At 52.3% G+C, this 26,849-nt stretch overlaps 13 protein-coding genes across 13 annotated transcripts; 6 read left to right on the top strand and 7 right to left on the bottom strand.

Annotated features, from left to right (window-relative positions):
* Positions 1 to 921: 921 nt before the first annotated feature.
* Z517_07158 (uncharacterized protein) lies at positions 922 to 1,710 on the bottom strand (the record flags this gene model as incomplete). Its single annotated transcript, XM_013428896.1, has 1 exon — positions 922 to 1,710. One exon carries the CDS (start codon positions 1,708 to 1,710, stop codon positions 922 to 924), a length of 789 nt encoding a protein of 262 aa, XP_013284350.1.
* Positions 1,711 to 2,592: 882 nt separating this feature from the next.
* Z517_07157 (uncharacterized protein) lies at positions 2,593 to 3,911 on the top strand (the record flags this gene model as incomplete). The annotated part of the gene is made up of 2 exons (XM_013428895.1): positions 2,593 to 2,809; positions 2,866 to 3,911. The coding sequence occupies 2 exons, from the start codon at positions 2,593 to 2,595 to the stop codon at positions 3,909 to 3,911; spliced, it is 1,263 nt and encodes a 420-aa protein (XP_013284349.1).
* A 347-nt stretch (positions 3,912 to 4,258) lies between these two features.
* On the top strand, positions 4,259 to 5,095 carry Z517_07156 (uncharacterized protein; the record flags this gene model as incomplete). The annotated part of the gene is made up of 2 exons (XM_013428894.1): positions 4,259 to 4,590; positions 4,702 to 5,095. 2 exons carry the CDS (start codon positions 4,259 to 4,261, stop codon positions 5,093 to 5,095), a joined length of 726 nt encoding a protein of 241 aa, XP_013284348.1.
* Positions 5,096 to 5,844: 749 nt separating this feature from the next.
* Positions 5,845 to 6,903, bottom strand: Z517_07155 (uncharacterized protein; the record flags this gene model as incomplete). The annotated part of the gene is made up of 1 exon (XM_013428893.1): positions 5,845 to 6,903. The coding sequence occupies one exon, from the start codon at positions 6,901 to 6,903 to the stop codon at positions 5,845 to 5,847; it is 1,059 nt and encodes a 352-aa protein (XP_013284347.1).
* Positions 6,904 to 7,095: 192 nt separating this feature from the next.
* Z517_07154 (uncharacterized protein) lies at positions 7,096 to 8,397 on the top strand (the record flags this gene model as incomplete). The annotated part of the gene is made up of 1 exon (XM_013428892.1): positions 7,096 to 8,397. The coding sequence occupies one exon, from the start codon at positions 7,096 to 7,098 to the stop codon at positions 8,395 to 8,397; it is 1,302 nt and encodes a 433-aa protein (XP_013284346.1).
* Positions 8,398 to 9,040: 643 nt separating this feature from the next.
* Positions 9,041 to 12,337, top strand: Z517_07153 (uncharacterized protein; the record flags this gene model as incomplete). Its single annotated transcript, XM_013428891.1, has 1 exon — positions 9,041 to 12,337. One exon carries the CDS (start codon positions 9,041 to 9,043, stop codon positions 12,335 to 12,337), a length of 3,297 nt encoding a protein of 1,098 aa, XP_013284345.1.
* A 336-nt stretch (positions 12,338 to 12,673) lies between these two features.
* Positions 12,674 to 14,547, bottom strand: Z517_07152 (uncharacterized protein; the record flags this gene model as incomplete). Its single annotated transcript, XM_013428890.1, has 2 exons — positions 12,674 to 14,492; positions 14,516 to 14,547. The coding sequence occupies 2 exons, from the start codon at positions 14,545 to 14,547 to the stop codon at positions 12,674 to 12,676; spliced, it is 1,851 nt and encodes a 616-aa protein (XP_013284344.1).
* A 644-nt stretch (positions 14,548 to 15,191) lies between these two features.
* On the top strand, positions 15,192 to 18,129 carry Z517_07151 (uncharacterized protein; the record flags this gene model as incomplete). Its single annotated transcript, XM_013428889.1, has 2 exons — positions 15,192 to 17,842; positions 17,901 to 18,129. The coding sequence occupies 2 exons, from the start codon at positions 15,192 to 15,194 to the stop codon at positions 18,127 to 18,129; spliced, it is 2,880 nt and encodes a 959-aa protein (XP_013284343.1).
* Positions 18,130 to 19,259: 1,130 nt separating this feature from the next.
* Positions 19,260 to 20,707, bottom strand: Z517_07150 (uncharacterized protein; the record flags this gene model as incomplete). The annotated part of the gene is made up of 2 exons (XM_013428888.1): positions 19,260 to 19,535; positions 19,628 to 20,707. 2 exons carry the CDS (start codon positions 20,705 to 20,707, stop codon positions 19,260 to 19,262), a joined length of 1,356 nt encoding a protein of 451 aa, XP_013284342.1.
* A 1,086-nt stretch (positions 20,708 to 21,793) lies between these two features.
* On the bottom strand, positions 21,794 to 22,536 carry Z517_07149 (proteasome subunit beta type-1; the record flags this gene model as incomplete). Its single annotated transcript, XM_013428887.1, has 2 exons — positions 21,794 to 22,115; positions 22,166 to 22,536. 2 exons carry the CDS (start codon positions 22,534 to 22,536, stop codon positions 21,794 to 21,796), a joined length of 693 nt encoding a protein of 230 aa, XP_013284341.1.
* Positions 22,537 to 23,122: 586 nt separating this feature from the next.
* Positions 23,123 to 24,088, top strand: Z517_07148 (uncharacterized protein; the record flags this gene model as incomplete). The annotated part of the gene is made up of 1 exon (XM_013428886.1): positions 23,123 to 24,088. The coding sequence occupies one exon, from the start codon at positions 23,123 to 23,125 to the stop codon at positions 24,086 to 24,088; it is 966 nt and encodes a 321-aa protein (XP_013284340.1).
* A 14-nt stretch (positions 24,089 to 24,102) lies between these two features.
* On the bottom strand, positions 24,103 to 25,306 carry Z517_07147 (uncharacterized protein; the record flags this gene model as incomplete). Its single annotated transcript, XM_013428885.1, has 2 exons — positions 24,103 to 25,015; positions 25,128 to 25,306. The coding sequence occupies 2 exons, from the start codon at positions 25,304 to 25,306 to the stop codon at positions 24,103 to 24,105; spliced, it is 1,092 nt and encodes a 363-aa protein (XP_013284339.1).
* Positions 25,307 to 26,142: 836 nt separating this feature from the next.
* Positions 26,143 to 26,610, bottom strand: Z517_07146 (uncharacterized protein; the record flags this gene model as incomplete). The annotated part of the gene is made up of 1 exon (XM_013428884.1): positions 26,143 to 26,610. The coding sequence occupies one exon, from the start codon at positions 26,608 to 26,610 to the stop codon at positions 26,143 to 26,145; it is 468 nt and encodes a 155-aa protein (XP_013284338.1).
* Between the last annotated feature and the right edge of the window lie 239 nt (positions 26,611 to 26,849).

Raw genomic sequence — 26,849 nt, 5'->3', positions numbered from 1 at the left:
GCACTGCATGTCCAGTTCTTTCTTGTCATCCGCAAAAAAGTTCACTGGTACATCCAGAGGGATGACTAGTCGTTTGACAGGTAAAATTCAACGTGTATAAGGCGTGGAAGCCGTCGGAGATTTTTCCTTCCTTGGCCCTTGGGATTCAGCTAGTGTGATGGTAGCTGAAATCCTGTCTTGTGCCAGAGTTTTGACCTTTGGGGCGCAAATAAAGCCACCGTGCATGCCCAAATGTTTGACAATGCATGCCTATACTCCGTATATGCAGAGTCAACAAGGACTTCCTCTTCGGATCAGATGGAAATGGAAATCGCGGACTCGGCTAAGACACAACTGAAACTCCCGAGATTTCACACTGCTGGGAGCTGAGGCTGTGAGCATGGTTCAAGCATGGACGACCGGAAGTCCTCGCCTGCTATGCGTGGAGGGGGTGATGCATGGCTTCAAGGGCTCAAACGTCCAATGGATGAGAAGTTGGATTTGCAGGACACCATGCTTGTTCCTGTCGATTGCACCCGCATTTTTAGAGCCCCGGAGGGGAAGCAGCATATGTACCTACGGAGTAGTTCCTCGAGGGCGGCGGTTCTGCCTTCCGTTTAAGTCTAGATCGAAGCTTCAAGCAAGCCCTTACTCGTACCTCGCACCTTCTCCTTCATAAATTTCATAACGTAACTACTGTCTACATCAGATCCGTTACAGAGTGGTGAACTAGCACAGCAATCTCAAACTTCGTTCCTGAGCACAGTCAAAGTCGACATTTGGTGACTGGGTAACTTGTGACTCCATCAAGTACCGAGTACAAGGTGACGAGACCAGTAACGTATGATACAAGCGACAATTATCGTACATACGACGTCCAAATACGGGACCATTCGAAGAGGCTCCAATTGGACTTTTCCATGACCCGCAACATGTCCTCGTCTATCTCGCGTTCTTCTTGTTCTCCTCCACTCTCATCTTATGCAGGGTTTCCGCCCGTCTCCTCTCTCCGCCATAGATCTTTCTCCCTCGCTTATGCTCCCATAGCCCTTCGACCGCCTTGACTGTGACACCACTGCCGTGCGTGCCTGCAATGGGATGTGCCTGCTTGCCCTTGATGATGTATCCGTTTTTCAACGTAAAGCCATGCGGTTTTTTCAGGTCCGCGGTCGTCTGTCCTGGAGCCAGTTGGTACGTGGCGGACCCATTGGGCACATTGACGATCAGCTTCTGCATTCCAGGACTCCTTCCGATCGTGACGGGGCCCGATATAGGATCTCCTGTCACGGGATCCTTTTTCAGACTGGGTACTTCGACGACCCGTAGCTCTGCGACGCCATCCTTTACATGTTGAAAGTCACCTCCAATCCCAAACTCCCCTTTCCGAAACTTCTCTCGCCAACGGAGTAGATACCTCCGTGTTCGCGGGGGATCGATGCCGCGTGTTTTCATCTGATTTGAGGTCAAGGTGAAGAGTTCTTCCCAGGACTCGATTTTGCTGGCGTGCTTGGAGAGTTCACGCCCGATGAGTTTGAGGAAGGTGGGCACATCGGGGACGAACGGTGTGGGAGCAGGGATGTAGCCGCCACCAGGCAAGCCGCGGTGTAATTGTCGTCGACATGGCGCGCAGACGTGAGATTGAGGTATTATGGATTTTGATAGAGATGTAGACGGTCGGAGGAGGGAAGAAGCAAAGAGCGAGATTGCTCCATGAGGTTGTCGCGTGATCATAGTCGAAGGCGTTGTTTCTAAGAGACCCTCATCTGCAGGCAGCTATACTTGTAAGATCAAGACCGAGACGATTCCAGCTTGCAGCGTTCCGTGGTTGCGGTTGAAGATAGACAAGAATTATTATTGGAAGTTTACGGATCGAGATGTGATGGCTGCAGACCGCAGACGAAAAAGTTGCCGCAAGGACACTTTTCCAGAACAGGAAGGGGGGATGCGCTGCCTTGTTCACTCAACTTACTTGGCCAGACCGACGGAGCATACCTTCTCCTAGCGACAGAAGTTGAAAGCGCTCCCTCTCTCCTGTAGGTTGATCTTAGGGAATGCTTTACATGTGCAACCGGACGTAAATGTTCAAACGTGGAAGTTTGCTGTTGCAAAGACACTTGTTCGGAGTCTATTGTCCTGCGTTTGACTGGTTGGGTTCACAACCTGTACAACACCTGCTGCCACGGGCAGAATATTGGGTCTTTCCTGTTCTTCCTGAAATTATAGAGCGCCCTTTCAGCATGCGGTCCTTTGGATGAGAAGCGATAACAGATGTCATGAACATATCCAGTCCCCATCAGGAGTCCTGGATAAGTGTACGGTTACGATTAAAGCGGCAGGCGATGGAAACGCAGTCAACATGCCAAGCTTGCATTTGAGCCTCGTCCAACTTGGGGTTGCGATACTCGATTGTCTTGAAATCCAGCGCAAGCAAGTCTACATGGGTAGCGGGATTGAATACACGAATAGATCTTCTCCTCAGGAATTGCAATTGCACCTTTGACCCCTAGTCTGCGCTCACAACATCAACAACGATCGCAGATATCAAAGCTCCTGGCCTTCCATTGCCACTTCCAAGCTCCCCTTGCTCCCACATCATACTCGCTCGATCCAAAGATGGCACCCTCATCAAACGCTCCGTCGCCTTTGATGCCACGGTCGCCATCGAATATAAATGCAAACATGTCGCCATCAAAAGCAAAATCACTCGCAATGAGGAAATCGATATCCAAACCTCAATCTTCAGCTCCTGGCCCACCTGCTCACCGACCACCTGCAGACTTCGATATGGCCGAGCAGATGAACGAGGATATCAGCGACAAGTATGTCAAAGGTTGGTATCAGATTTGCGTCCCCAGACGTGCCCGAACTTACTGATGAGGTCCATAGGAAAGAAACTGGGCGAGGGAACATACGCCATTGTCTACAAAGGACATTTGAGATCAGATCCAAACACGCTTGTAGCCATCAAAAAGTTCAAAGTCGACCCTTCACAGCAACGCGAGGGACTCAATGTCGACACGATCCGCGAGATCAAATATCTCCAAGAAATCTCACATCCAAGCATCGTTGCCTTGCTAGACGTATTTTCCTCCAAGGACCAAAATATCAACATGGTCATTGAATACTTTCCCAACGGCAACTTGGAAGAGCTGATCCGCGACAAGACGGTGAGCTACGGTGCTGCCGATGTCAAGGCGTGGATGGGAATGCTGTGTCGTGCTATCTACTATTGCCATTCCAACTTCATCTTGCATCGAGATATCAAACCAAACAACTTGCTGATTGCCGCGGATGGGGAAGTGAAGCTGGCAGATTTTGGTCTGGCACGTTCCTTTGGTGATCCACGCTATCAAATGACTTCTGCGGTGATCACGCTTTGGTATCGTCCTCCGGAGTTGCTGTTTGGAGCGAGACAATACAGTGGTGCGGTCGACATGTGGAGCATTGGGATGGTCTTTGCGGAACTTCTCATTCGGAGACCATATGCAGCAGCCGATGTGGCTAATCAAGAAGTGCTGGCGACGGGTGGAGGAACAGTCGCCCAGCTCGACAAAATCTGCGAAGCTGTAGGAACACCAAACGAAGAGAACTGGCCAGGAGTTTCCAAATTGCGGGACTATTTCGACCTTGAAAAGAAAATTCCGGTGCGCGAGAAGCCGTTCTACATGCAAATGTTCCCAACGGCAGGGGCGGTTGGCGTCGATCTCCTCATGGCAATGCTACAACTTGATCCACGGAAGAGAGTGACGGCAAGAGGGGCGTTGGAGCATGAGTGGTGGAGGATCGACCCTAGGCCGACCAGCAAGGAGAACCTTCCCAAGCAAGGCGGCGGCGCTTCGAAAATGGCTGCTGCGGAAGTGGCCGCCCCAGGGTTTGTCGACGAGAACAAGTTCAAGGGCGTGGCGAAGAAGCTTGATTTCGGAGCCGCATAGAAACATTGACACAGGTAAAGCCAGACCAGGTAAATGATCTAGTGTTGCGCTTGTACTTCTGTCAGTACGAGGGCTGGCTGGTGATGCACAACGCTGGAGCCTCGGGGGGTTTCGAAGACTGAGGCATCGGTCAAACACTCGCCTTCCATCTTCCGTCATCCTCACACTCAAAGAGCTCTCACTTGCGGCTCATTTGTCCACTGTCGGCACTTCATCATCACGAAGACGCCACTGACTACATCAAGACTCGGACCAAGGCATCTCTTCTTACAGCTAGCCTCTCACAGTACCTTGCCTTCAGCTTCACCTTACCTCGCAAAAGCCCATCTCACCACCACCCTCAGATCATGACAAACAGAGCGCACATGGAGACCATTGTCATCTTGGAAAAACCTGCCATCCTCGCCCCTGACTTGAGATTTTGCGGTAATGTTGGTGAGTTAGTTTCCGCCATCAAAGACCTCAGACCAGAGAGTTTCAATGACATGGAGATCTTCTCGTACAGTCTTCACGGACCTGACGGTAGTCAGTCGCCACTGAATGGACCGTACTACGACCCTCAACGCCCTTTACCACGTCCTGTTGATTCAGTTCTCCGCATCTCGGCACGACCAACGGAAATGCAGTACGACCTTCTCATCCGTCTCCCTCACCAGGAATTTGCATCTCCTATGCCAGTGTGGGGTTGTGTTAGAGCGCAGTAGAACGATACTGGAAGACGTCTTCAAGAGAGGATTCATGCGAAATATGGTATCCCATTGCACGACTCCATGCTTTCGTTCTGCGGCAGCAGTATCTTTGATACTATGAGCTTGTACGAGCAGAAGATCGTGAAAGGCTCCGCTGTCAGCGTCAAACTCAGCGTTCCGATCAAATACCAGTTCAAGGAGGAGGAACATATGATCTGTGTCTGGTCCGATGATACCATGATAACATTGCTGGAAAAGATTGCCAAAAGAATAGATGAAAGCCTGGAACTCCTGCGCTTTGCGATCATCCGATGCACCGGCATCGTTGTAAACGAAGCAAAGGAGTGGCTGCCGGATCGGTCCAACATTTTCTCGGCAGACTGCACCGCAGGCACGGTGGAAGAGAATGGATTCCGAAGCCGGGATAGTATCAAGGTATACCGCCAGCAAGAGAGCACGACCACGAGGAAGAGGAAGTTGGAGGAGACCTGGTAGCGCATGAGCCACAAAGTTGGAAAGATGTTGATGAATGTCATGTCGGGATATCGCTGCAGGGACTGCCTGGGCTGCATGTCCGAGGCTCTGTTCCTGCAGCATGGAATTGAAAGGTCATTGGAAGGCTACAACTAACTTACTTGGAAGGATTGGGCATGGCAGCACGGAAAAGCTGGTCAATAGCAGCTTGAGTTGGGAAATGAGCTGGGACATACCGTTCCAGGTGTCAGTCCGCTGAGAATATCAGACCAAGAGCTCTGTAAGGCTGCTCTTACGGGAAGGAGCGTTAGGGATACCATATTGTCGAGCTCTACGAGAGAAACGTGTTTCATGAGAGGCAGCAAGCAGTCTTCAGCAAAAATCAAGCAGCAATCGGCTCGCAGACAGAAATTGGGCCTTTCCTGCGTCACAAGGCATGACTCGCTCGTGATTATAAAGGTCTTTTTGTGGATCATTCCTTCCTCGTCCGTTGTGCTTTTCTGTGGTTGTTCTTGGTGTTGTCGATGATCATCTGAGGTGTACAGGTGACCTTGTAACCTCTTGGTCAGCCCCGTCTTCTTGTCTGTGAGTGAATGCAGCTGCTCCGTACTTATCAGTGTCTCCCATTCGATTTGATCAACTGTGACAGAGAGTGCCGTGAGTGACGCGGAGAGAGCGACGCTGGTCGTGGCAACTGTCAACAGCCACTTTGAGGTAATAGCCTCCCTGTCGTGGACGTGAAATCCCTTTCTGGCTTCGTTGATACTGAATCATCTCCTCAATGTCCTCTCTGGGAGAAGCCCAACGGCCTGCCAAAACTCGCGAGCATCCAGCTTCCTACCCAGTGCATCGAGAGGCCTCGGCAGCGCCTTGACGCCCTTGTCCTGCATCAAGTCCATGACCCAACGTCGATGCTTTCTTCTCTCCGCGAGTTTCGTCTGCTGTTCCGCGCCTTCCTTGTCTCTGTGACTGTCTTCGCTCGAGTCCCCGCTGAAATCCCACACGACGCTCCACCAGTCGTAGCAGACGCAGTCGGCCACAATCCATCTCCTGCCAAACAGCTTCTCTGTTGTCGGCGACCGCTCGCCGCTGGCGTTCTTGTCGGTGTCCGCGCGATCTGCCTCGATGACCCCGACCACCGCACCTGCAACGTCCGACCCGTGGATCAGGTGTAACGCGCCTTTCTCGCCGAGCTGGTCCTTGGTCTTTGCCACCCGCGCGATCCAGTTGCCCGGCTGCCTCTGTGCGCCATATAACCCCGCGAGGTTCAGCACGCATCCGCCCAGCGAGGTGAGCTCGTCCTCTGCGATTCCCCGCTCATTGGACGGGTCAATGGGCGAGTGGCTATCGACGAAATTTGGGGACGTCCATATCCCCGTGCTGCCGAGCTGGATCCATTTCGTGTCTGTAATCGTCGTCGTCGTAGTGATGCCGCCTGCCCGCGCGTTCCGTTCATCGTCGCCTTGCCGATCAACTATCGCGGGTGTGTCACTTGTCGTGCGGTCACAGTGTTGCCCATGCGTCGCTGCGTACGTGCTCACCAGCTTCCTCGACGGCCCTTTCCCCTTCAATGGGAAGGTGATCAAGACATAGTCCGCGAGTGGAAGCCGCTTGATGGCGTCCTCCAGGTTGTCCGAATCTTGGTTGAATTTGAAAGGGATCGTGCCTACACGCCCGTCGGTCGTGGTGGCCGCATATGTAAAGTCGGCCTTTTGTTTGAGGAGCGGCTCGAGAAATTGCCACGTCCAGCCGGCACCGAGGACGAGGAGCGTAACTTTTCCTGTGGCAGAGGTGGGTGCAGTCAAGTTGGAGCGGGAGGGAGAAGTCATGATCACATTTGTAGTACATATATGAACCATTAAGAAAGGTCAGGGTGAATGAGCTTGTCAGAAAACTATACAAGTCGGCACCGGCCACTAGATGAATGTCAAAACCCCGCCCCGCATTTCGTTGTCGTCAACGACGGAAGGCATGCCATTCCCTCAAACCTGCTTGTTGTGTCCACCGAAGAGCAAGAAACAATGACCGCGTCACCCCCGCCCAGCTCTTCGATTGCCGTCATTGGCGCCGGCTTGACGGGCCTTTCCATCACTTTGTCCCTTTTGCACCACCAGCTCTCCGACCCTTCCAACATCACCGTCTACGACTTCCGCCGCGCCGACACCCCCGACCCGGCCAACTCATCCGGCGTGGTCCTCACGCCCAACGGTCTGCGCGTGCTCGACTCACTGGGTGTCCTCGCGCAGATCTCGTCGAGATGCTGGCTCTCCGAGTATCGCACGTACAAGAACGAACGTGACGAGACGACCCGAAAGACACTCATCACCAACGAGGCACTCTACGGGTACAAGAACCACCGGTTATGGCGGCGAATCTTGGTGGAAACGATGCTGGGCATGGTGAGGGAGCGAGGCGTCAGGGTGTGTTGGGGGGCGAGGTTCGAAGGTGTAGTGAACGAAGACGAAGGCGGTGTCAGTTTCAAGGTCGGCGGGCGGGTTGAATCAGTTGGAATGTTGATCGGAGCCGATGGGATTCACTCTTCGGTGAGGAAATATGTCAGTCCAGACGATCCCGGTCCCGAGTACACGGGAGTCGCAGGTGTCCTGAGCCATATTCCCTGGAACTCCGTTGAGTGGCCGTACGAGAACTACGAGCGCGCATGCACGATTCAGGGAAAGCCGGGAGCATTGGTCCTGATGCCTGAAGACCGAGAAGGAAGCATGGTCATGGTTGCAATGCAGGTCAGAATGGAAGACCGTAGCCGTGAGGTGTGGGAAGCGCTTGCGCAGGACAAAGAGTTTCTGCGTGATTTCTATCTAAACACTCGAGACAAATGGGAGAGCTCAACAGCAAAGGGGATCATTGACGCTGTCTGTCGATATGTCGACACAACCTTTCTGTGGCCCTTCATGCGAATGGCACCGTTGAAAAAATGGTATTCGGAAAAAGCTGGCAGGGTCCTGATCATGGGCGATGCCGCTCACGCATTGCCCCCAAGCAGTGGCCAGGGTGTGAATCAGGCCTTGGAGGACGTGTACGTTCTGACGCGGTTGCTGCTTTTACTCAAGTCGAGGCCGACACTGGAGCTCAAGAATGTATTGGCGTTCTGGCAATCCCTGCGTCAGGCACGTGTGGATGCAGTCTTTGACTGGGCAACAAACAAGACCAATGTCCAGCGATTACCCATGGCGGACAGAGAGAAGCTCGTGCGCGAGGGGAAGGTGGTAGATGCGAGTAGTGTTGACAACTTTGACGACATGCGGTGGCTCTATCAGCCCGACACTGACAATATTATTGACACATGGATAGTCCATCAGGTATGATAGCCGAGGTGGACAAGCTCTGGGTCAACGACAGGGCTGGTATCGTTTGTTCCTTGACGTTCAAAATGTGAAGAGAAGCCTCGTATCAAATCCGTGGATCAGTTTCATGTTTGCCGCATGTGACAATATTGGCCTCTATGTATTGAGGTCCCACTCCTAAGGTTGAAGGACTGTCGAGCCCTCACAAGGCACCTAAAGGTCATACCCGACAACGGCAATGGGAAGGTCGAAGGGAGGCTCGTGGGCAGCAGAGAGACCGGGCTGGACGGAGTGGGAGTTGATTTTGCAATTGCAGTTGGCGCTTCGCCAAAGCGAGGATTGTTTGTCATGTGGCAAGTCCCCTGCATGACAACAATGAGGTGTGTGGGAAGTGTCCAGAGACCAAGGTAGATGGCTGGAGCAAAGATTCATTCGGTGTGACGGTTAGATGATCTTTGTTCGCAGAGGTGCTCTCCGAATTGATGGCACTCTAATTGTTCCTTCTGGAGACGCGTCGCGTTACGCGTCTGATCTCGCACCATCATTGGCGGATTTGTGGCTTTCTTCGAATGACGCCTGGTTTGTCTTTGATGTTCTCAGCCCACAGAGACTTTTAACAACCCATAGATTTTTCGTTGCAGACAGGATTGTGGGACTTCCCTCCATGGCTTCTGCACAGAAGAAGCAGCAGACGATATCTTCCTTCTTCAAAAGGCCTCCCTCAACTTCCACACCCAAAGATCGTCCGCAAATCGCCACAGAAGTGGATGATGAAGATGATGGGCTGGTACTGCCAATACCCAAGAGACGCCGCATCACACCTGCCGGAGAGGATAACGACAAGACTGGACATGTCGAAGAGGTGGAAGACGAAGAACATGCTATACCGCTGAGACCCGTCGTTGCCAATGGACAAACTCTCGGCACGACTGACTCCCAAGCATCCAACAGGACAGCGAAATACGTTTATTCTTCGTCCCCTCAGCAAGAAAACCAGGATACAGAGGAAGTCAGTGGTGCGGAAAAAAGGCGAAGAGACGAACTACATCGGAAGTTTGTGAAGAAGTTGGGAAAGCCAGACAGCATCGCCGAAATCAAACGGCGGAACCGGCTGCTCGAAGATGACGCTGCGGACCAGGACAATGAAGATGGAGAGGAAGAGCCTGTGGATGAGGCACCTAAGTCGACTTCTCGAACTAAGAAAAGTGGCAATAAGTTGACGCCGATGGAAAAACAAGTTTTAGAGATCAAGAGAGCGCACATGGACACCTTGCTTGTGGTCGAAGTGGGTTACAAGTTCCGTTTCTTTGGCGAAGACGCCAGAATCGCGGCCAAAGAACTCAGCATCGTTTGTATACCGGGGAAATATCGATACGATGAACATCCATCAGAGGCACACCTGGATCGTTTTGCCTCTGCAAGTATCCCGGTTCATCGACTGCATGTGCATGTCAAGAGATTAGTTGCTGCCGGTCACAAAGTTGGTGTGGTCCGACAACTTGAGACTGCAGCATTGAAAGCCGCTGGCGACAACAGAAATGCACCTTTCGTGAGGAAGCTCACGAATCTGTACACAAAGGGCACTTATATCGACGACATCGAAGGTATCGAAGAGGATAGTCGAGGAAGTCCTGCCCCACAGTCTGCGTCGACTGGCTTTCTACTTTGCATGACAGAGGTCAACGTCAAAGGCATTGGTAACGACGAAAAAGTCCACGTCGGCCTGGTAGCAGTCCAACCTGCCACAGGCGATATTGTTTACGATGATTTTGAGGACGGTTTCATGCGGAGCGAAATCGAGACGAGGCTGCTTCACATTGCCCCCTGTGAGTTCCTCATCGTGGGCGAGCTCTCAAAAGCGACTGAGAAGCTTGTTGTCCATCTTTCCGGCAGCAAGACCAATGTTTTCGGCGACAAGATTCGGGTTGAGCGAGTCGCGAAGCAGAAGACAACGGCAGCTCAAGCACACAGCCACATATCGACCTTTTATGCGGAAAGGCTCAAAGACTCCCGATCAGATACAGACAAGGCGGTGAAAATCTTCGATAAAATCATGGGTCTGCCGGAAAACGTGTCCATCTGCCTCTCTGCAATGATTACACACTTATCTGAATATGGTCTCGAACATGTCTTCCAGCTGGCCAAGTATTTCCAGCCGTTTTCCGCTCGATCCCACATGCTGCTCAATGGCAACACCCTGACGAGTCTCGAGATCTACTTGAATCAGACAGACCATTCCACGAAAGGTAGTCTGTACTGGATGATGGATCGGACTCAGACCAAATTCGGCCGCAGGCTGCTACGGAAGTGGGTCGGACGGCCGTTGCTAGATGTACAAAGCATTGAAGATCGACTCAACGCTGTGGAAGAGCTACTGAACCCTGACAAAGTCGCGCAGGCGGACAAATTGAGACGTGTGTTGTCGAAGATTAGAACCGACTTGGAGAAGAGCCTTATTCGGATTTACTACGGCAAGTGTACTCGACCAGAGTTATTAAACGTTCTTCAGTCACTACAGATGTTGGCAACCGAATTCGCGTATGTGACAGACGCAGCATCTACTGGCTTCGCCTCGGATCTGATCTCTTCTGCAATGGTCTCTCTCCCCGTCATCTTGACAGAGGTTGTGGGATATCTGGACAAGATCAATCTTCAAGCTGCCAAGTCAGACGACAAGTACACCTTCTTCCAGGACGCTTCAGAGACAGAGGCCATTTCGGAACACAAATGCGGCATCGCGGGCGTTGAGCATGACCTTGACCAATTCCGATCAACTGCCGCCGAGAAGTTGGGCAAGAAAAAGCCAGTCGACTACGTGGCTGTGGCAGGCATCGATTATCTGATCGAGGTTGAAAACAACTCTCCCACGATCAAGAAAGTGCCAGCATCCTGGGCAAAGATTTCGGGCACCAAGAAGGTGTCTCGGTTTCATCCGCCAGAAATCGTCAAGCTTCTGCGAGAGAGGGACCAGCACAAGGAGTCTCTTGCGGCTGCTTGTGATGAAGCTTTCAGGGATATGCTAGCCGACATCAGCACAAAGTATCAGCTTTTCCGCGACACAATCCAAAGTCTGGCAACCTTGGACTGCCTACTGTCTTCAGCAAATATCGCGTCCCAGCCAGGCTACGTACGTCCCAGCTTTACACCTGACACCCGAATCGAAGTACAAGGCGCCCGCCATCCTATGGTTGAGCAACTCCTCATGGATTCTTATGTGCCCAATGACATCTCCATCTCCCAAGACTCGACACGGGCTCTCCTAGTGACAGGGCCCAATATGGGCGGCAAGTCTTCCTATGTCCGTTCTGTAGCCCTCATTGCCATAATGGCACAAATCGGCTCTTTCGTTCCGGCGACGTCCGCCACACTGGGTATTCTAGACGCGGTCTTCACGCGCATGGGCGCTTTTGACAACATGATGTCCGGTGAATCAACCTTCATGGTCGAACTCAGCGAAACAAGTGACATTCTGAAACTCGCCACGGGCCGCAGTCTGGTAGTGCTGGATGAATTGGGCAGAGGAACGAGCACGCATGACGGTGTCGCAATTGCCGCGTCCGTGCTTGATTACCTCCTAAGAGAGCGGAAGTGTTTGACACTGTTTATCACCCATTATCAGATGCTGGCCCGCATGGCCGATGGGTTTCCGAACGGAGAACTCAAAAACGTCCACATGCGTTTCACCGAGACGAATGACGAAAACATTACCTTTCTCTACGAAGTAGGTGAAGGTGTGGCGCACCGCAGCTACGGTCTGAACGTGGCAAGGCTGGCGAATTTGGGCGAGAGTGTGATTGATGTCGCGCGACAGAAAAGTCGGGAGCTGGAAGAGGCAACGAGACACAGACAATTGGGGGGACTTGCTAGGGCGCTGGTGCAAGGATCAAGGGACAGCGGGCACAAAAGGCAAGTGGAAGGTGGGAGCCTGGATGCGTTGGTGGAGGGCATTGAGACGCTTTGAAGCGAATGATCGGCAGGAATGAACGAGGACACCGTTGTGGTTGAAAGTCGTGCTACAAAGAGTCAATGTGAGGGATGAGTCTGGGTGTGGATCAAGTGTCTGGCCAGCTAGCCAATACTGTACATTCTGATCAGAGCATCATAGACATGCGCTGCTCAATGCAAACCTGTCTTCTTTCATATGACCTTCTGACCACATTGAAGAGGACAAGCAGCTCACGACTCCCCCCTGCTGCCCACAAACTCAATCATCCATTCATCATAACCTCGTAGAGCATCAGCGTAGAGACCCGCGCTGCTCTGTCATTCATGTAAGCATGACCAGTGGACACTACACCTACGCAATGAAGTCTCCCTGTACAATGTTCGCACTCGCGTTGGGCAATCCAATCACGGCGATTCCAGCCGGGATCCTGGTGGATCGGGCGTTGAAGCAGGCAAACACGGCAAGCTTTGCCAGAGAGGGACAACTCCTGAATATGCCGGTCATGACCACATCATCCACCTGGGTGACAAAGGACAGGTCAATGTCTTTCAGAAAAGGATACTGCTTGACACCGTCGAAGACTTCGAGGAGCGCAGAGTGAGAGATGTGACGACAAGCCTTGAGGTTGAGAGTGGCGAGACGCGAACCGGAATGGGCCATGAGCGCCGGGAACGCGAGGGAGCCAAAGCCAATGGGTTCGTCTTGCGGACCTTCAGGGTTCGTATTGTCGATGTCGCGGTTGTCGGACAGGTCGGCGTAGAGCAGAGGATGGAAGGGGCAGTTGCTACCAAAGAGGTCGGCAAAGACACGGTCCGTGCAGATGCTGCTCCCTCGAATACGCAGCTTGCACAGGTTCGAACAGTGCTCCCTGATTGCTTCAATGACATTGTCGTCGAGTTCTTGGAAGTCTTCTAGACAAAGAGTTCGGAGATTGGCACCGAGAGAGGTGATGAGTTTGACCAGGATCTCTGAGGATGTCTCCTGCGCGATGCTGCCAAGCGTGAGGTGTTCGAGACTTCGCAAAGAGCAGAGCGCGTCAATCGACACCTCACTCATGTGAGAACAAGACCGCAACTTGAGTCTCTTGAGTCTCTGACATTTGTCCGTCAGTACCGCCACTGTTTCGTCCCTCAATGAGTCATTGAGTTCCGATAGCTTGAGACTTTCCAGCTGAGGCCCAAGTGAGTTGAAGAGTACAACCCAGGCGCTGTCAGAGACCAGGTTTGTCGCACCGAGCTGGAGATGACGAATCTTCTTACATTTGTCGGCCATATATAGAAGTGGTTCATCTTTCAGCTGACCCGCAAAGCGCAAGTTAACAATCTCGACTTGTGGCATCAGTGCAAAGATTTTCTGGAAATCTTCTTGCTCCAATTTGCCGCAATCATATACAATAATACGGTCGACATCAGGGCGAAGGAAGAGTTCGAGGATGCGAGGAGTCAGGACTCTCCGTTTTGAGAAAATCTGGCTCAGCCGATCCAACAGGTTTTGTGGCATATCACCAAATTCCTCAATATCGTTGACGACATCGGCGACCTTACGAACGCACATGTCGGCCAGGCTTTTGGCACCTGGTTTGACGTCTCCCATCATCCGATCGCTCTCTGTCTGTCGACGTCGACCTCTGGGGACAGCAGTTCTCTTTTTCTTCGCCTGAGCATCTTTCTTTTCCTCCTCCTTCAGTTCCTTGGAGCATTTGGTGCACAACAGACCACCGTCAGGCCCAGTCCTACTGTAAGGTGTGACGGTAAATCTCTTTTCACATATCTCACAGTTGTCAAGTTGGCCGGGTAAGGGTTTTGCTTTGGCCATCATGGCTCTGGCGATTTCATCGTCGTCCATTTCGAAGTCGCTGCCTTCCTCCATTTCACGTTCCATTTTCCGTTTCTTGAACTCCTTGCTCTGTTTGATCTTCATCAGAGCCATCTGTTGTTTTCTCTTGCGCTTCTTGCGCTCGATAGGATCCTCGCTGCCATCATCGGAGGCGTCTTCTTGCTCCACGTCGGCATTTTCTGTACCTTCTTGCGCCTCTCGCTCCGCGTTGGCAAGACGTTGTTGGTAATCCTGTTGGATCTGGTGAGCCGAGATATTGTGGGAGGCAAGAAAGTCTGTGAGGGCAGACTGGGGTCCGCGGATACGATTGAGTGCAGCAGCACGCCGAGTCGCCCTATATTCAGTGTCAGTACAAACGAGGCTGCTAATCCAGGGGCATCGACGAACATTGTGAAAAGTTCTATTGGTGGCAAATCTCAGTTTAAGCAACGCTAGGGAAACAGGTAAGTGGGAGGATATTAGTAGTTGAAGAGAAACCTAAACTAAGTCAAACCAGCAGATTCTGCTTGGAGCTTTCGAGCCTTTGAATAAAAATCCATTCACTGCTCAAGGCAGAAGCATCAGCGAGCAGCAAGTGGTGAGGGGCATTCCCCCTTGGCGCGGTTGGAGGCGCGTTGAATTGAAAACGCGATCCGTGGTCACATGAACCTTTCAGAGGGATCACTGCAGGCAAACCGGGACACATACAGCTTGGCAGGTTAGGGCTCCTGCCGCCGCCGCTTTATCAGACAAAGCCACCTCCCCAAGCTTTGTTGAGATGCTGCTTTTGTCTGGAGAAAACCACTTAACGCGTCCCCACGCGCCGGAATCCAGGCAGAAAACACGCTAAATCTAGATCTTTATCGATTGTGCCTCGATCTCTTTCTGGAGCAATATTCAATCAAGCCTCACCCTTTCCGTTGACTTCTGCCATTGCTCTCCTCCTCAACGTCCACCATGGGGCCTCGTGGTCGTCCTACAAGATCTGCGGCCTCCTCAAGGGCTCCTTGTAAGTATATTCTCAAACAATGCCGTATTGACCACCGACTGACCGATGCCCGCAGCCTCAAGAATCGCCGCTGAAAAGTCGACCCCTTCACGCACCAGAGCACCCTCTAAGCGAACCATCAATCGAAGCCGAGGCAAACCTTCTGCATCTGCAGTCAAGGAGATCCCAGACACTGACGACGACGATATCTCTGTCACTGCCTCTACCTCAAAAGGCGCATTCCAAGGAGTCTACCTCTCCAATAATGACTCTGCTCCTGCAAAACGCCGTGGCCGGTTGTCTGAGTCAACGGCCCCTTCTTCTATCGCCGATCCGATGGACTCGCCTGATTATGAGACCCCAGGAACCAGTACTGTCCCAACCCCTGATCCAGGCACGTCAAAAGCGAAAGTTGGAGCTACAGCCAGGGCTTTGCAACTTGAGTCTTCCGAGTTTTCTCTCCGTGGGAGGACTGCTTCTCGAAAGCGAAACATCAATGAAATAACGGATTTGGATTTCGAGGACACCGATGCACAACTCGCGGCAGAACTGCAGAGAGAGGAGTACAAGGTAGTGGCAGATTCAGAGGGGAGTGATGATGAACCCCTATCCAAACGCCGTCGTACCAGGTCATCCATCATCGACCTGACGGACGATGATGACGACGAAATCCCTCGCGCCAACACTCGTCAGCGTCGAGCCAAACTCCCTCTCCGTAATCAAAATTCTTCCACTGCTGCCGTTGGGGCGTTGAATGACAGTTCCGGGCTTTCCTCGGCGGCCTCGACTCCCGATTCAGAATTGTCCGATTTCACCCTACCACCCGTGTCAGGGGGTTCGGCAGACCTTAGTGAGGTCGATGACGATGATGAAGATGTTCAACCACCGTGGGCTAGAGGCAGTCGTTCGTCACTCGATTGGACAAAGATAACCCAAGACGAGATTATGTTCTGGGCGGATCCCGCGAAGCGACGTCAATTGAGAGAACGCAAACGCTTGGAAAAGGCGCATCCAGAAATCAAGACCATGTGGACGGACCTGGCCAAGATCCCAGTCATCAAGCCCGTGCGAGCGCCACAACCGGCTGGGATCAGTCGTAAATTGAAGCCCTTCCAGCTTGAAGGCTTGGACTGGATGATCAAACAGGAAAAGTCCCAGTGGAGAGGGGGCTTGCTTGGTGATGAGATGGGGATGGGAAAGACCATCCAGGCTGTTAGTCTTATCATGTCCGACTATCCCGCGAAAGCTCCGAGCCTGGTGATTGTCCCTCCTGTGGCCCTAATGCAATGGCAGTCGGAGATCAAAGAATACACCAGTGGAAAGCTGAAGGTGCTGGTTTATCACTCTTCCGCCAACCCAAAATGCAAGCTTCTCACGGTCAAGGACCTGAAAAAGTACGATGTCATCATGGTCTCCTATTCTGGCCTAGAGTCGATGTACCGAAAGGAGCAGAAGGGATGGTCTCGGGGTGATGGAATTGTCAAAGAGGACAGCGTGTTGCACTCGATCAAATATCATCGATTGATCCTCGACGAGGCCCACAGCATCAAACAGCGCACCACCGGCGTGGCAAGAGCCTGCTTTGCTCTCAAAGCTACCTACAAATGGTGCTTGTCTGGCACACCTGTTCAGAATCGTATTGGCGAGTTTTTCTCGCTCCTCCGGTTCCTCGAGATTCACCCATTCGCATGTTATTTCTGCAAGACATGTGATTGTCGTGAACTGCACTGGTCCCAGGATGAATCGAAGAGATGCGTCAAATGCAAGCATAGTGGCTTTAACCACGTCTCTGTGTTCAACCAGGAGATTCTCAATCCGATCACCCAGGCGGACAATCAAAGTCTCAGAAAGGACGCTCTGGACAAGTTGCGTTTGATCACCGACCGCATCATGCTTCGTCGAATGAAGCGAGACCACACATCTTCGATGGAGCTCCCACCCAAAGAGATCGTTATCCACAACGAGTTCTTTGGAGAAATCGAACGCGACTTCTCCCAAAGTATCATGTCTAACTCGACACGCAAATTCGACACGTACGTCTCGCAGGGGGTCATGTTGAACAACTACGCCAACATCTTTGGTCTCATCATGCAAATGAGACAAGTCGCCAACCACCCTGATTTGATCCTGCGCAAGAACGCAGAAGGCGGGCAGAATGTTCTCGTTTGCTGCGTCTGCGACGAGCCTGCGGAGGATGCCATCCGTTCTCGGTGCCATCACGAATTCTGTCGTCAATGTGCCAAGTCATACGTCCAGTCCTTCGCTGGTAGTGCCTACGGAGGCTCTGAGGAAGACGCAGATTGTCCGAGATGCCACATCCCCTTGGTGATAGACTGGGACCAGCCGGAAATCGAGCAGGACGAAGACAACGTCAAGAAGTCATCCATCATCAACCGCATCAAGATGGAAGATTGGACCAGCTCTACAAAGATTGAGATGCTCGTGTATGACCTGTACAAGCTCCGCAGCAAGAAACAGACGCACAAGTCGATTGTGTTTTCGCAGTTCACCAGCATGTTGCAACTCGTTCAGTGGCGTTTGCAGAAGTCGGGGTTCAGCACGGTCTTGTTGGATGGAAGCATGACTCCCGCGCAGAGACAGAAGACCATCGACCACTTCATGAGCAACGTCGATGTGGAGGTCTTCCTCGTCTCACTCAAGGCAGGCGGTGTCGCCCTGAACTTGACCGAGGCCAGCAGAGTTTACATTGTCGATCCGTAAGTCGCAGCTGATTTCCTTTCCCTTGACTTCCTCCACTGACTGAATTTCGTACAGATGGTGGAACCCTGCTGCCGAATGGCAGTCTGCGGATCGGTGCCATCGAATCGGCCAACGTCGACCTTGCGTCATCACGCGGCTGTGTATCGAAGACTCGGTCGAATCACGAATGGTATTGCTTCAGGAGAAGAAGGCCAACATGATCAATGGAACGGTGAACAACGACCAGGTCGCACTTGACAAACTGACGCCGGAGGACATGCAGTTCTTGTTTCGTGGTTCATGAGGACGAGTAGGGTTAAATGTCTTTGGCAGGGAACAAGGACACATGTGATGTTTGATGACTGGCGGTGTTGGTGGCTCCCAACATCACGCAACATACTTGCCTGGGAGCAAGACACTGGCGAGGCACGTCCCGTCCGAAATCAGTTGGCGAGCACACGTCTCAGCTGAAGACGCAACACGATGCGCTGAGTCGAGTTTGCTGACGAAACGTCTTTTTTCTTTCGACATTTGCATTGTTACGAAGCTTTCACACACACACCCAGGCGGGCAGATTCTAGTTAGGGACTTGTTATGCGTTTGCTGTGCTCTAACGAAGAAAGGCACTGCAGACAGGGGCTGGAGGGTCGAGAGCGCTGTTCGCCGTCGCTGTTGCTTGACGAGATCCAAGATACCACAAACACAGAAGAAGTAGAATCCAAAAAGTTGTAACAACGTCTGCCAAGTTCTACAGACACCAGGAGTCACCCTGTAGATCGCAAATGGTTGAGCTTTTGTAGGACGCGAGATAGAATGAGTAGACAGTCTACTTTCGTACTCCTTTCTCCCTATGCCAAGTACAAAGCACTCACTCGTCCATCTTGTATTCCTGGGGAAAGGCCACGCGCTTCAAAAGTCCCGGGATTCCAATCCATAAAGAGAGCAACGATGCCCTCGTGGTCCAAGGAGGACGGGATGAGCAGCGCAAAATCAACGGCAACCGGCTTGAGCAGCCTAGGCCTGTTAAGACCCAAGAAGATAGCCAGCAAATCATGGAGCATTGTCTCAACAAATGGAAAACGTTTCTACGACCTCGATTCGCACATCTATTCAGCAATATCTCGTCTCGGTCGTCTCAATGTAAATCAGTGAGAATGAGAATGCCTCTCCACTCGCCAACGCCCTTGAATCCTGAGGCCCAGCTCGACCGTGAGCTCAGGAAGTCACCCTTCCTCCACTCAGATACACAAGTAAAACACTCTCACAAAAGATCTGGTCTAATAGGTATTGACTCCGTTCATGACTCGCAATCTCGTAAACGTAAACAAAGGCCGGGCCGTTGTCTGGAATATTTTCCATAATCCTGTCATCAACAAAGCTTTGTCTCGTTCCCCCTGGGGTAAAATGCCATCTGTCAACCTAGAAGGCCACCGCTTACTCCTGCGTTGACCCAACCGCATCTCCGTGGGAGCGCATGTACATCCCATCTCCTGCACCAGCGGCAGGAGAATGAACAGCCGAGCCTGCTTGATGGTGCTGCTGCGGCTGTTGAGCGAGCTGTTGCTGGGCCAGCAATTCCCGAGCATAAAACTCAACCAGCATGGTACCGTAAGCTTCGAGCTCCTCCACCGGGACAGAAAGTCTAAAGTCGTTGAGAAGGAGGAATTGAAGCTCCAAGTTGTTCAGTTCCGCCAGAGGAAGTCCTCCCACCTGTGAAGGGAATATTTGTCAGCATTCGATTCAAGGGCAAAGGCATCTAGAGCGACTGTTGAGATGGTGGCTCTTTCGCTGGTGAAACGTACCTTTGCATATCGAGAATTCGTGTAAAATACATCAGAAAAGAATTTACTGGCGCAAGTGACACCAGCAATTACAAGGCGATGGATGTTGTAACTATCAACCACGAAGAATTGCGACAGGTCGGTCGGAATGCTGGATTGAGGTGAGGAGGGATGCTGGATCTGGGATTGGTGGCGTGAGTCCGATGGAGAGGGCGGTGTGCTGATATCGTGGTGCTCTTGAGGACTGTCCACATTCATGAGCACCGGTGAACGCGGAGTGGGCGTAGATGACTCCGGTGCTGTAGCCGGGGAATCGTCAGGTCGCTTGTTGACGTCCCCCAAAAGGCCTCGGTTGACCATCTCAGTCATGCGATCAAAGTATACCAGCAGACTCAGGAACACCTCGTAGGTAGTCGGACAATACTTGTGTATCCGACTAAGATAACTTAGGATCGTTATCCCGGGGACGTTCTTGCCGTGAAATGCTAGCACACAGGAAGCGTGTGGGTTCAGATGACTCTGTTCCTCTGTGAGAGGGATCGGGCGGTGATGTTCATGCTGTCGATCGTTGGTGGTGGTGATCTTGGTAAGAAGGCCTGCGACCATTTCGATAATGTCTGTCACAGGCATGGCACTGATTTCATATTGCCTTCCCGTGTCCGAAAAGGAGCTGGAAGGGCGTCCCGACAGACGGGGTCGATTCAAATATTCTTCACTCGCAAGACTGCGGATATGTGACAAGTCTCTCACTTTTATCCGACTAGGAGAGCTGGCTTCTGACGCGCCTAGTGACCTGGTCGAGCGATATGTGGGTTGCAAGCGCGGGGAGGGAGGAGAATTGGCGACGACGACTCGAGGGTCGCTAGTCAGCGGGAAACCAGACTGGTCAAATCCGCGCGAGTGTTGGTTCACATTTTGAGGGTAGTAGGAGGAGTGTTGATGCTGGGGAGAGGATGAGTGAGCACTGCCTGGCTCATGGTCGTCGTGCTGTGACCCTGGGGTCGACGAATCTTCAGAAGGCTCGTGGATTGTAGGTGTCTGGTCAGAGGAGGCATTGTATCCTCTGGAGGAGTCGTCGTGATGAGGATTGGTGTCCACCATCATGTGGTGATAGGGATGCTGACCGAGTCCCGGCGCCACTTGGCTAATCACCAGCGAGCCCATCTCAACCTTTGGCGTATGATGTCTGCGATAGAGATTGTTAGTCGATGACTAGGTACAAACAACCCAACAAAGTCCCATTGCAGATGGCTTCCGTCTCAGCCTAGCACTGCCCAGCCTGATTCCGCGGTATCTCTTTGTGGGTGCACAGGTCCGCAACAAGGTGATTGTGGTTCGCAAACTTGCAGCAATACGTATTGCAGGGTGGACAAGATGTAACACAATGCTCCAGAGTGTCCGACAGAGGTCAGAGGCAGGCCTTTACGGTGGTGGTGGACGTTCGGCATGCGTTCGATCAGGTTGGCGGTCGGCAGAAGAGCTAGCATGTGCAGTGTGGTTCGCAGTCGTCGCAGCCAACGAGCAAAGCGGTGGGTGGGGGAAAGAGAAAACATGCTGTCACTTACCAAAGACATTGCCGCAAGTCACTACTGGAGTTAAAAGCTGTCAGTGCAGTCAGGCGCGTCTATCCCTCCAGACTTTGACGGCCGACACGATAGATACAAGAGGCAAGATATGGAGATAGACAGAGTGCAGTGAGGAAGCAAACAGATGGGCGAACGAAGAGGGAATCGGGTTGGTTTGGGTTTAGGTTTGGTTGGGTTGAGGCCGCGAGGCGCAGTTTCCCAGTGGTTGAAGCTGCTGGCCTGCACGCAAAGACCCGAAGACGGGCGGAGCATTTGTGACATGTTTGCCATCGTCGCCCTCCCGTCCACCACCACCACCACCACCACCACCACCACCACGGGCTACGAGAACCTAAGCACGCTTGCATCATCCTGCATACACAGAAGAAAGGCGGCTGAATAGTAACTAACGACCATCGCCACTCAGGGACTTTCTTTGATCGCCGAATCGCGGCTGCCCGTCACGCCCATGCCTATGTCCGAGTCCTACAAGTAATGACAATGGCGAAGAAGAGTTGTCTCCTGCAGCCTGATACTCATCGAGCTTGTTTGTCCCCGTTGTGCATATGCACCTCCAAAAAGGATCCTTAGACGCCGTCCCAACCCCGTTTTATTATTCGGCTCAGTCTCTCCCTGGTCCTCGATAGTCCTGGTCTGGAAGATACAAATGTCGCTGAGCACCCTTGGCCGTCAACACCACCATTCGAATGACACCGCCCGAGCTGCCGTCCCATTTGATGGCTTCTCTTAATGCTCCCTTGACAAACTGTATTCCTTCTTCTTCTGTCATAGCTTCTTTCCAGTGTGCGTCGCAGTATCCGTAGATGTAGGTCGACCCTGAGCCTGCGATGGCATATGGTCCTTTGTGCAACGATCCGCCTAGAGGTATTGAGTAGACTTGTCCACCGTTTCGCTTATCGTAGCCTGCAATAATGATGCCAGCACTGCAACCAAGTTAGCCAGAAGTTTCCCTCTGTCGTTATGGTCGTCTCACCTTAGTTGATCCTTGTTCCCGTAGCACAACTCCTGAAATAGAGCAGCAGCAGTCTGCGTGGTCGGGGACTCGTTGTTCATGATGCCATAGATCCCGAGGTGGTATTGAACAATATCGGCAACGGCCTGAGTATCGGCTGCAGACCCTGACCGGCAGCACCAGATGGTGTCGTGTACTTGGGTGAGCTTGTCCGTGACTCGATTGGCGATGTATGCTCCTGTCGTTGTCCGACTGTCTGCTCCAAGAATCACCCCATCTTTGAAATTGATAGCCATAATAGATGTACCAAGGTTGACTTCTCCCGACTTGAGGTGGTTCATGTCGACATGAATGCCATCCTCTCCAAGCATGCCGGTGCCTGGGCCAATCATGACTGCGAATATGTAGAGAAGAGATATATGAGATTTGACTCTGTATGCGTTGGGACCTGAAGCGGTGTTTGTGGTTGTGTTGTGGGAGCAGGATGATTGCGAATGGATGTATGGCGAAGCTGCGCTGGACAGAAGGCAGAACCAGCAAACGCGTCTGGTCCATCAACCGAGCTGCGGGCGGCAATTATTCTGCCCTTGCACCACTGGCAGCCTGGCACCGCGTAAGCGAAGGGTTGGGGATTCCAGGCTTAATTAGACGCCACTTGGCGACGCAGGCGGTTAAGCTCGCCAAAATTACCCCTTGGGCACCAAACACAACAGGGACGGTGCCACAAGGTATCGACCTCTCCAGACATCACACCTGCCTTGATTCAGGTCAAGAACTCCAAGATTCGTCCTGGACACAAATCCACTCTACATCCCTCGTTTTGTACGTATATAGTCGCCTCTCTTTTCAAGAAACTTTTGCTTGTCATTCTTAGTCTCCTGCCAGCCTCTTTGCTGGATGTACTCCGTCCTAAAGTCATATCTTCCCCCGCAGTTGAATCACAGCCTGACCAAGCTGCGCCTTGATGAAACTGTCGCCATGACCTCCTCCTACCTCTCCTGGCTACGCATACCCGTCTTCGCCACCTCTGGCCTCGCCGCTCTCGGAAGCAGTCTCCTCTATTTCAAGCAGAATGACATTATCTACCCCGCAAATCTACCTACCGGTTCAAGGTCGATTGTCGACCGTCCTGAAAAGTACGGCATTGAGGATGCCGAAACCATCAGGATTCCCACGCCGGACGGTGAAACCCTCCATGCCTACCTCCTGCGTCCTTCCGATCCTTCGTTGAGAAAAAACATCACATTGTTGACATTTCACGGGAACGCTGGCAACATCGGCCACCGCCTTCCCATTGGCAAAGTCCTCTCCCAGAATCTGGGCTGTCATGTCTTCATGGTCGAATATCGGGGTTATGGGTTTTCGACTGGCACACCCAGCGAGGAGGGACTGTCCATCGATGGGCAGGCTGCCCTCGACTTTGTGCGCGAGCATGCAGAGCTGAGAAAGACCAACATTGTCCTATACGGCCAAAGTCTGGGTGGCGCCCTTGCCGTCAAGCTGCTGCAGGCAAATTATCAAGTTGGCGACATTTCCGCAGTCATCTTGGAGAATACCTTCTTGTCTATTCGCAAATTGATCCCGTCGATCATGCCAGCAGCGAAATACCTTTCATACCTCTGTCACCAGCGATGGGACTCGGAACAAAGCTTGGCCAAGGTGCAAGATACTGGAATTCCCGTTCTGTTTCTTTCTGGTCTGCGGGATGAAATTGTCCCACCATCCATGATGAAGGCCCTGTTCGATCAATGCCCCACCACAAAAGTCTGGAAAGAATTCCCTGACGGGGACCACAATTCGACCGTTGCCGAGCCAGGCTACTTCGAGGCGATCTGGAATTTCCTAGTCCAGGACGTGCTGAGAAGCCCACGCGAAGAGAAGATGAGGAAAGCGGAGCTCGACGTTGACAGCGATGACTTAAGGAGTGAACCTGTCGGTGCATGAACCTGGCGGCTTCTTCATGATATCCTCTCGGCTTCGTCGATCAACTCTTCCAGATCGAATCCCTGGTCGCCTTTGCTGAATTTCTCCAAAAGCCCTTGGCGCTTTTCACGTCCAACGCCCCCACCGTGACCTTCATAGTCATAGAATTTCTGAAGGCACATCAAAAGCCAACGGCCTTCTTCCACGCTCAACCCGCGCCCTTTGACAACAGATCCGCTTAGCAACACCAGACCGTGCGAGTCGGCGAGATCGAGGTAGTGGGTGATCGTCGTATGCGGCTGAGCATAGGTTCCGTAAAGCTTGAAGGCAGCCAAGTGCGTGAAGATTACGGTGCTCGTATGGGTATTTGCAGTTTTTACACCTGGAGTCGGGGGAACGCCGGCAGGGGGATGGAATCCCCATTGCATGAAATGAATATCCGCAGCAGACCGTTGTTCGTCACCCTGAAATCCGTCGGCTGATTGTTTTACGTCGCCGCTGCCATCTTCAGCTGCCGGGCGAGGTAAGGGAAGGACAAATTGTGGGTGTTTCATTGCGGTGCGGTAGATGCGATTGTATGTTTCCAATGGTATGGCGGCACAGAGCGACAACGGATCGTTTGCATGCCGAACCCGCCAGACGTATTCCACCTCTTTGTTAGAGAGAGAAGACACTTTGTCGAGGTCAAGGTATGAGGAGAGAGGCTTTATTCCCGGGGCGCCAGATGATTGATTGGGGGCGGAAGATTTCTCTTGTGGCTGACTCGCAGAAGATAATGGTTGCTGTGTAGGTGTTGGAGGAGGTGGAGGCTGTGGGAATGGAGATTGTTGTGCTTGCTGGCTCTGGCCTGTGGGTGCAGATGAATATGTGGCATTGGCTGCCCGCTTGTAGTCCTCTATCTTATCCTTGTACGCCTCCGTGAGGGAGAATATGGAATTATGTCCTTCTCTGAATGCCAACACAGCCGTCAGCTTCATTTGCACAAGATAACAGCCACTGCCATCAAGTGCCGTCTATCGACAGCGCCGCAGCTTTGGAACCGCCTGCGTGGCAAACTTACTCCTTCGCCTTCTGCTCCAGCTTATGTCTATAACGGTCTAAAATCTTCTCTTGATCCCGATGTGTCGTTACGAAGCGGACATCGTGGACCCGCGCCCAGCGCCGTTGGGGTCGGAGCAGCGAGCGACCGGTGGGAAGTGCCTGCATGTGCCGTAGAGAGACTCCTCGAGGGAGAGGCATTGTTGTGACAGACAGATAAAGCGGCAAATGCAGGCTCAACGGGACGAAAGGAATTTCTCGGTACAGTTGTAGAGGGGATAAAAGAGTGTGTATGTATGTACATAAAACAAAGCTCCAACTTTGCAATACCGAGTAATAAGATACCCCAAAATGCAAAAAAGGGTCAGCGATCAAAGACTCCGATTGGCTGACGTGGATGAATTATCGATACGGCGGAGCGCCGTGGCGTTTGATGTGCACATTTCATGGCCACGAGTGTCGTTGTCAAACGATCGCAATGGAAACCTTTTGGCAGAGTGCGGCAAGGCTGGGAAGACGGTCATACTACATCCGACATGGATATGCACAGTGTCTTGGATGTCAATTTACTCGATACCAAAACGCCTCCGATTTGATGCCAACATGGTCCACCCAAACCAAACCCCTTCCCTCTAAAGACGCCTCGCTAAAATCCCAGTATCCCGAGTAATCCAATCCCTGTAAATGGCCGGGACCACGTAGCTGGGCCTGATTTATGGTATGTTGCGCAGGATAAAACATTCGAGGACATAACCACGGTCGATAGAAGTCTTTGACGTCACGGCTCTACCACGAACAATTCGAGAGTGAAGGTGACGTTAGTGCACTCCCTTGGTCTCAGGAGCGTCTGTCCGTCCGTGAAGACGGTTTGGCCCGCCCAGAATGATCTTGGACGCAGGCAACTGCCATCGATCTGCGCCGTGAATAGCGTGTGGTGATTTAGCTTCGACAGTTCGTTCCAAGATTCAACCTGACCACAATCTCGAACCTAAGCCAAATGACCGGGATATCCCTGCTTAGATGTTGGTTTTAAAGAATCATCGTCGATATGAATCCGAAGCATCGCGGTAATGCCCAGCTGGCAGGTGTGTGAGTTGGCTGCTTGTAGGTCGCTGGGTCTGTTTCGCCACTTCGGCTGTAGGGGAGAAAAACAATGACGGCACACTCGAGAATGACCGCGGCAATTTACTCAAATCGGCCATATCGTGTGAGGATTGTATCGCCGGGTTCTTTTTTATGTCTGCAAGGGGTGTGTAAGCAGCGCCGCTTGCCTTTCCACTGCTTGCGTCGCGTCTGAAACTGCGATTTATGGACCACGACATGAGAATCCGCCAGCCAATGATGAGGAGGGCCACAAAGCCCAACGCAGCGCCGACGACAATAAAGACAAAGTTTTCAGGCAGTTTAGAACTGGCGAGGTAGGGTGCGCCGGCTTTTGGGGGGACGGTCGGAGGGGGGTAATTGAACCCGCCTGGAAGGGTTGGAAGCGCGGAGTTGGTGACCATGTTGTGTCTTATAGCGTGGGACGTGTGTATAATACTGCCGAAAAGTATTGCAGGACCGTAGAATGATTTGGACTGGTGGCAGAACGGTAACGAGGGGATAAGGTCAGAGATCGAGGTTGAAAGAGTGCAAGGGTGACGATTTGGCGTCGTGCACAAGATGTGAGAGGCCTCAGATTGAAGAGTCGTGGCGCCCAGGGTCACGGTTCGGCGCCCCTAACAAGTCACAGCGTGCCCAGTTG

This window comes from Fonsecaea pedrosoi (genome assembly GCF_000835455.1).
Source record: "Fonsecaea pedrosoi CBS 271.37 unplaced genomic scaffold supercont1.4, whole genome shotgun sequence".
NCBI classification, from domain to species: domain Eukaryota; kingdom Fungi; phylum Ascomycota; class Eurotiomycetes; order Chaetothyriales; family Herpotrichiellaceae; genus Fonsecaea; species Fonsecaea pedrosoi.
Note: the sequence above shows the minus strand (reverse complement) of the source record. Positions and strands in the feature narration are given on the sequence as shown.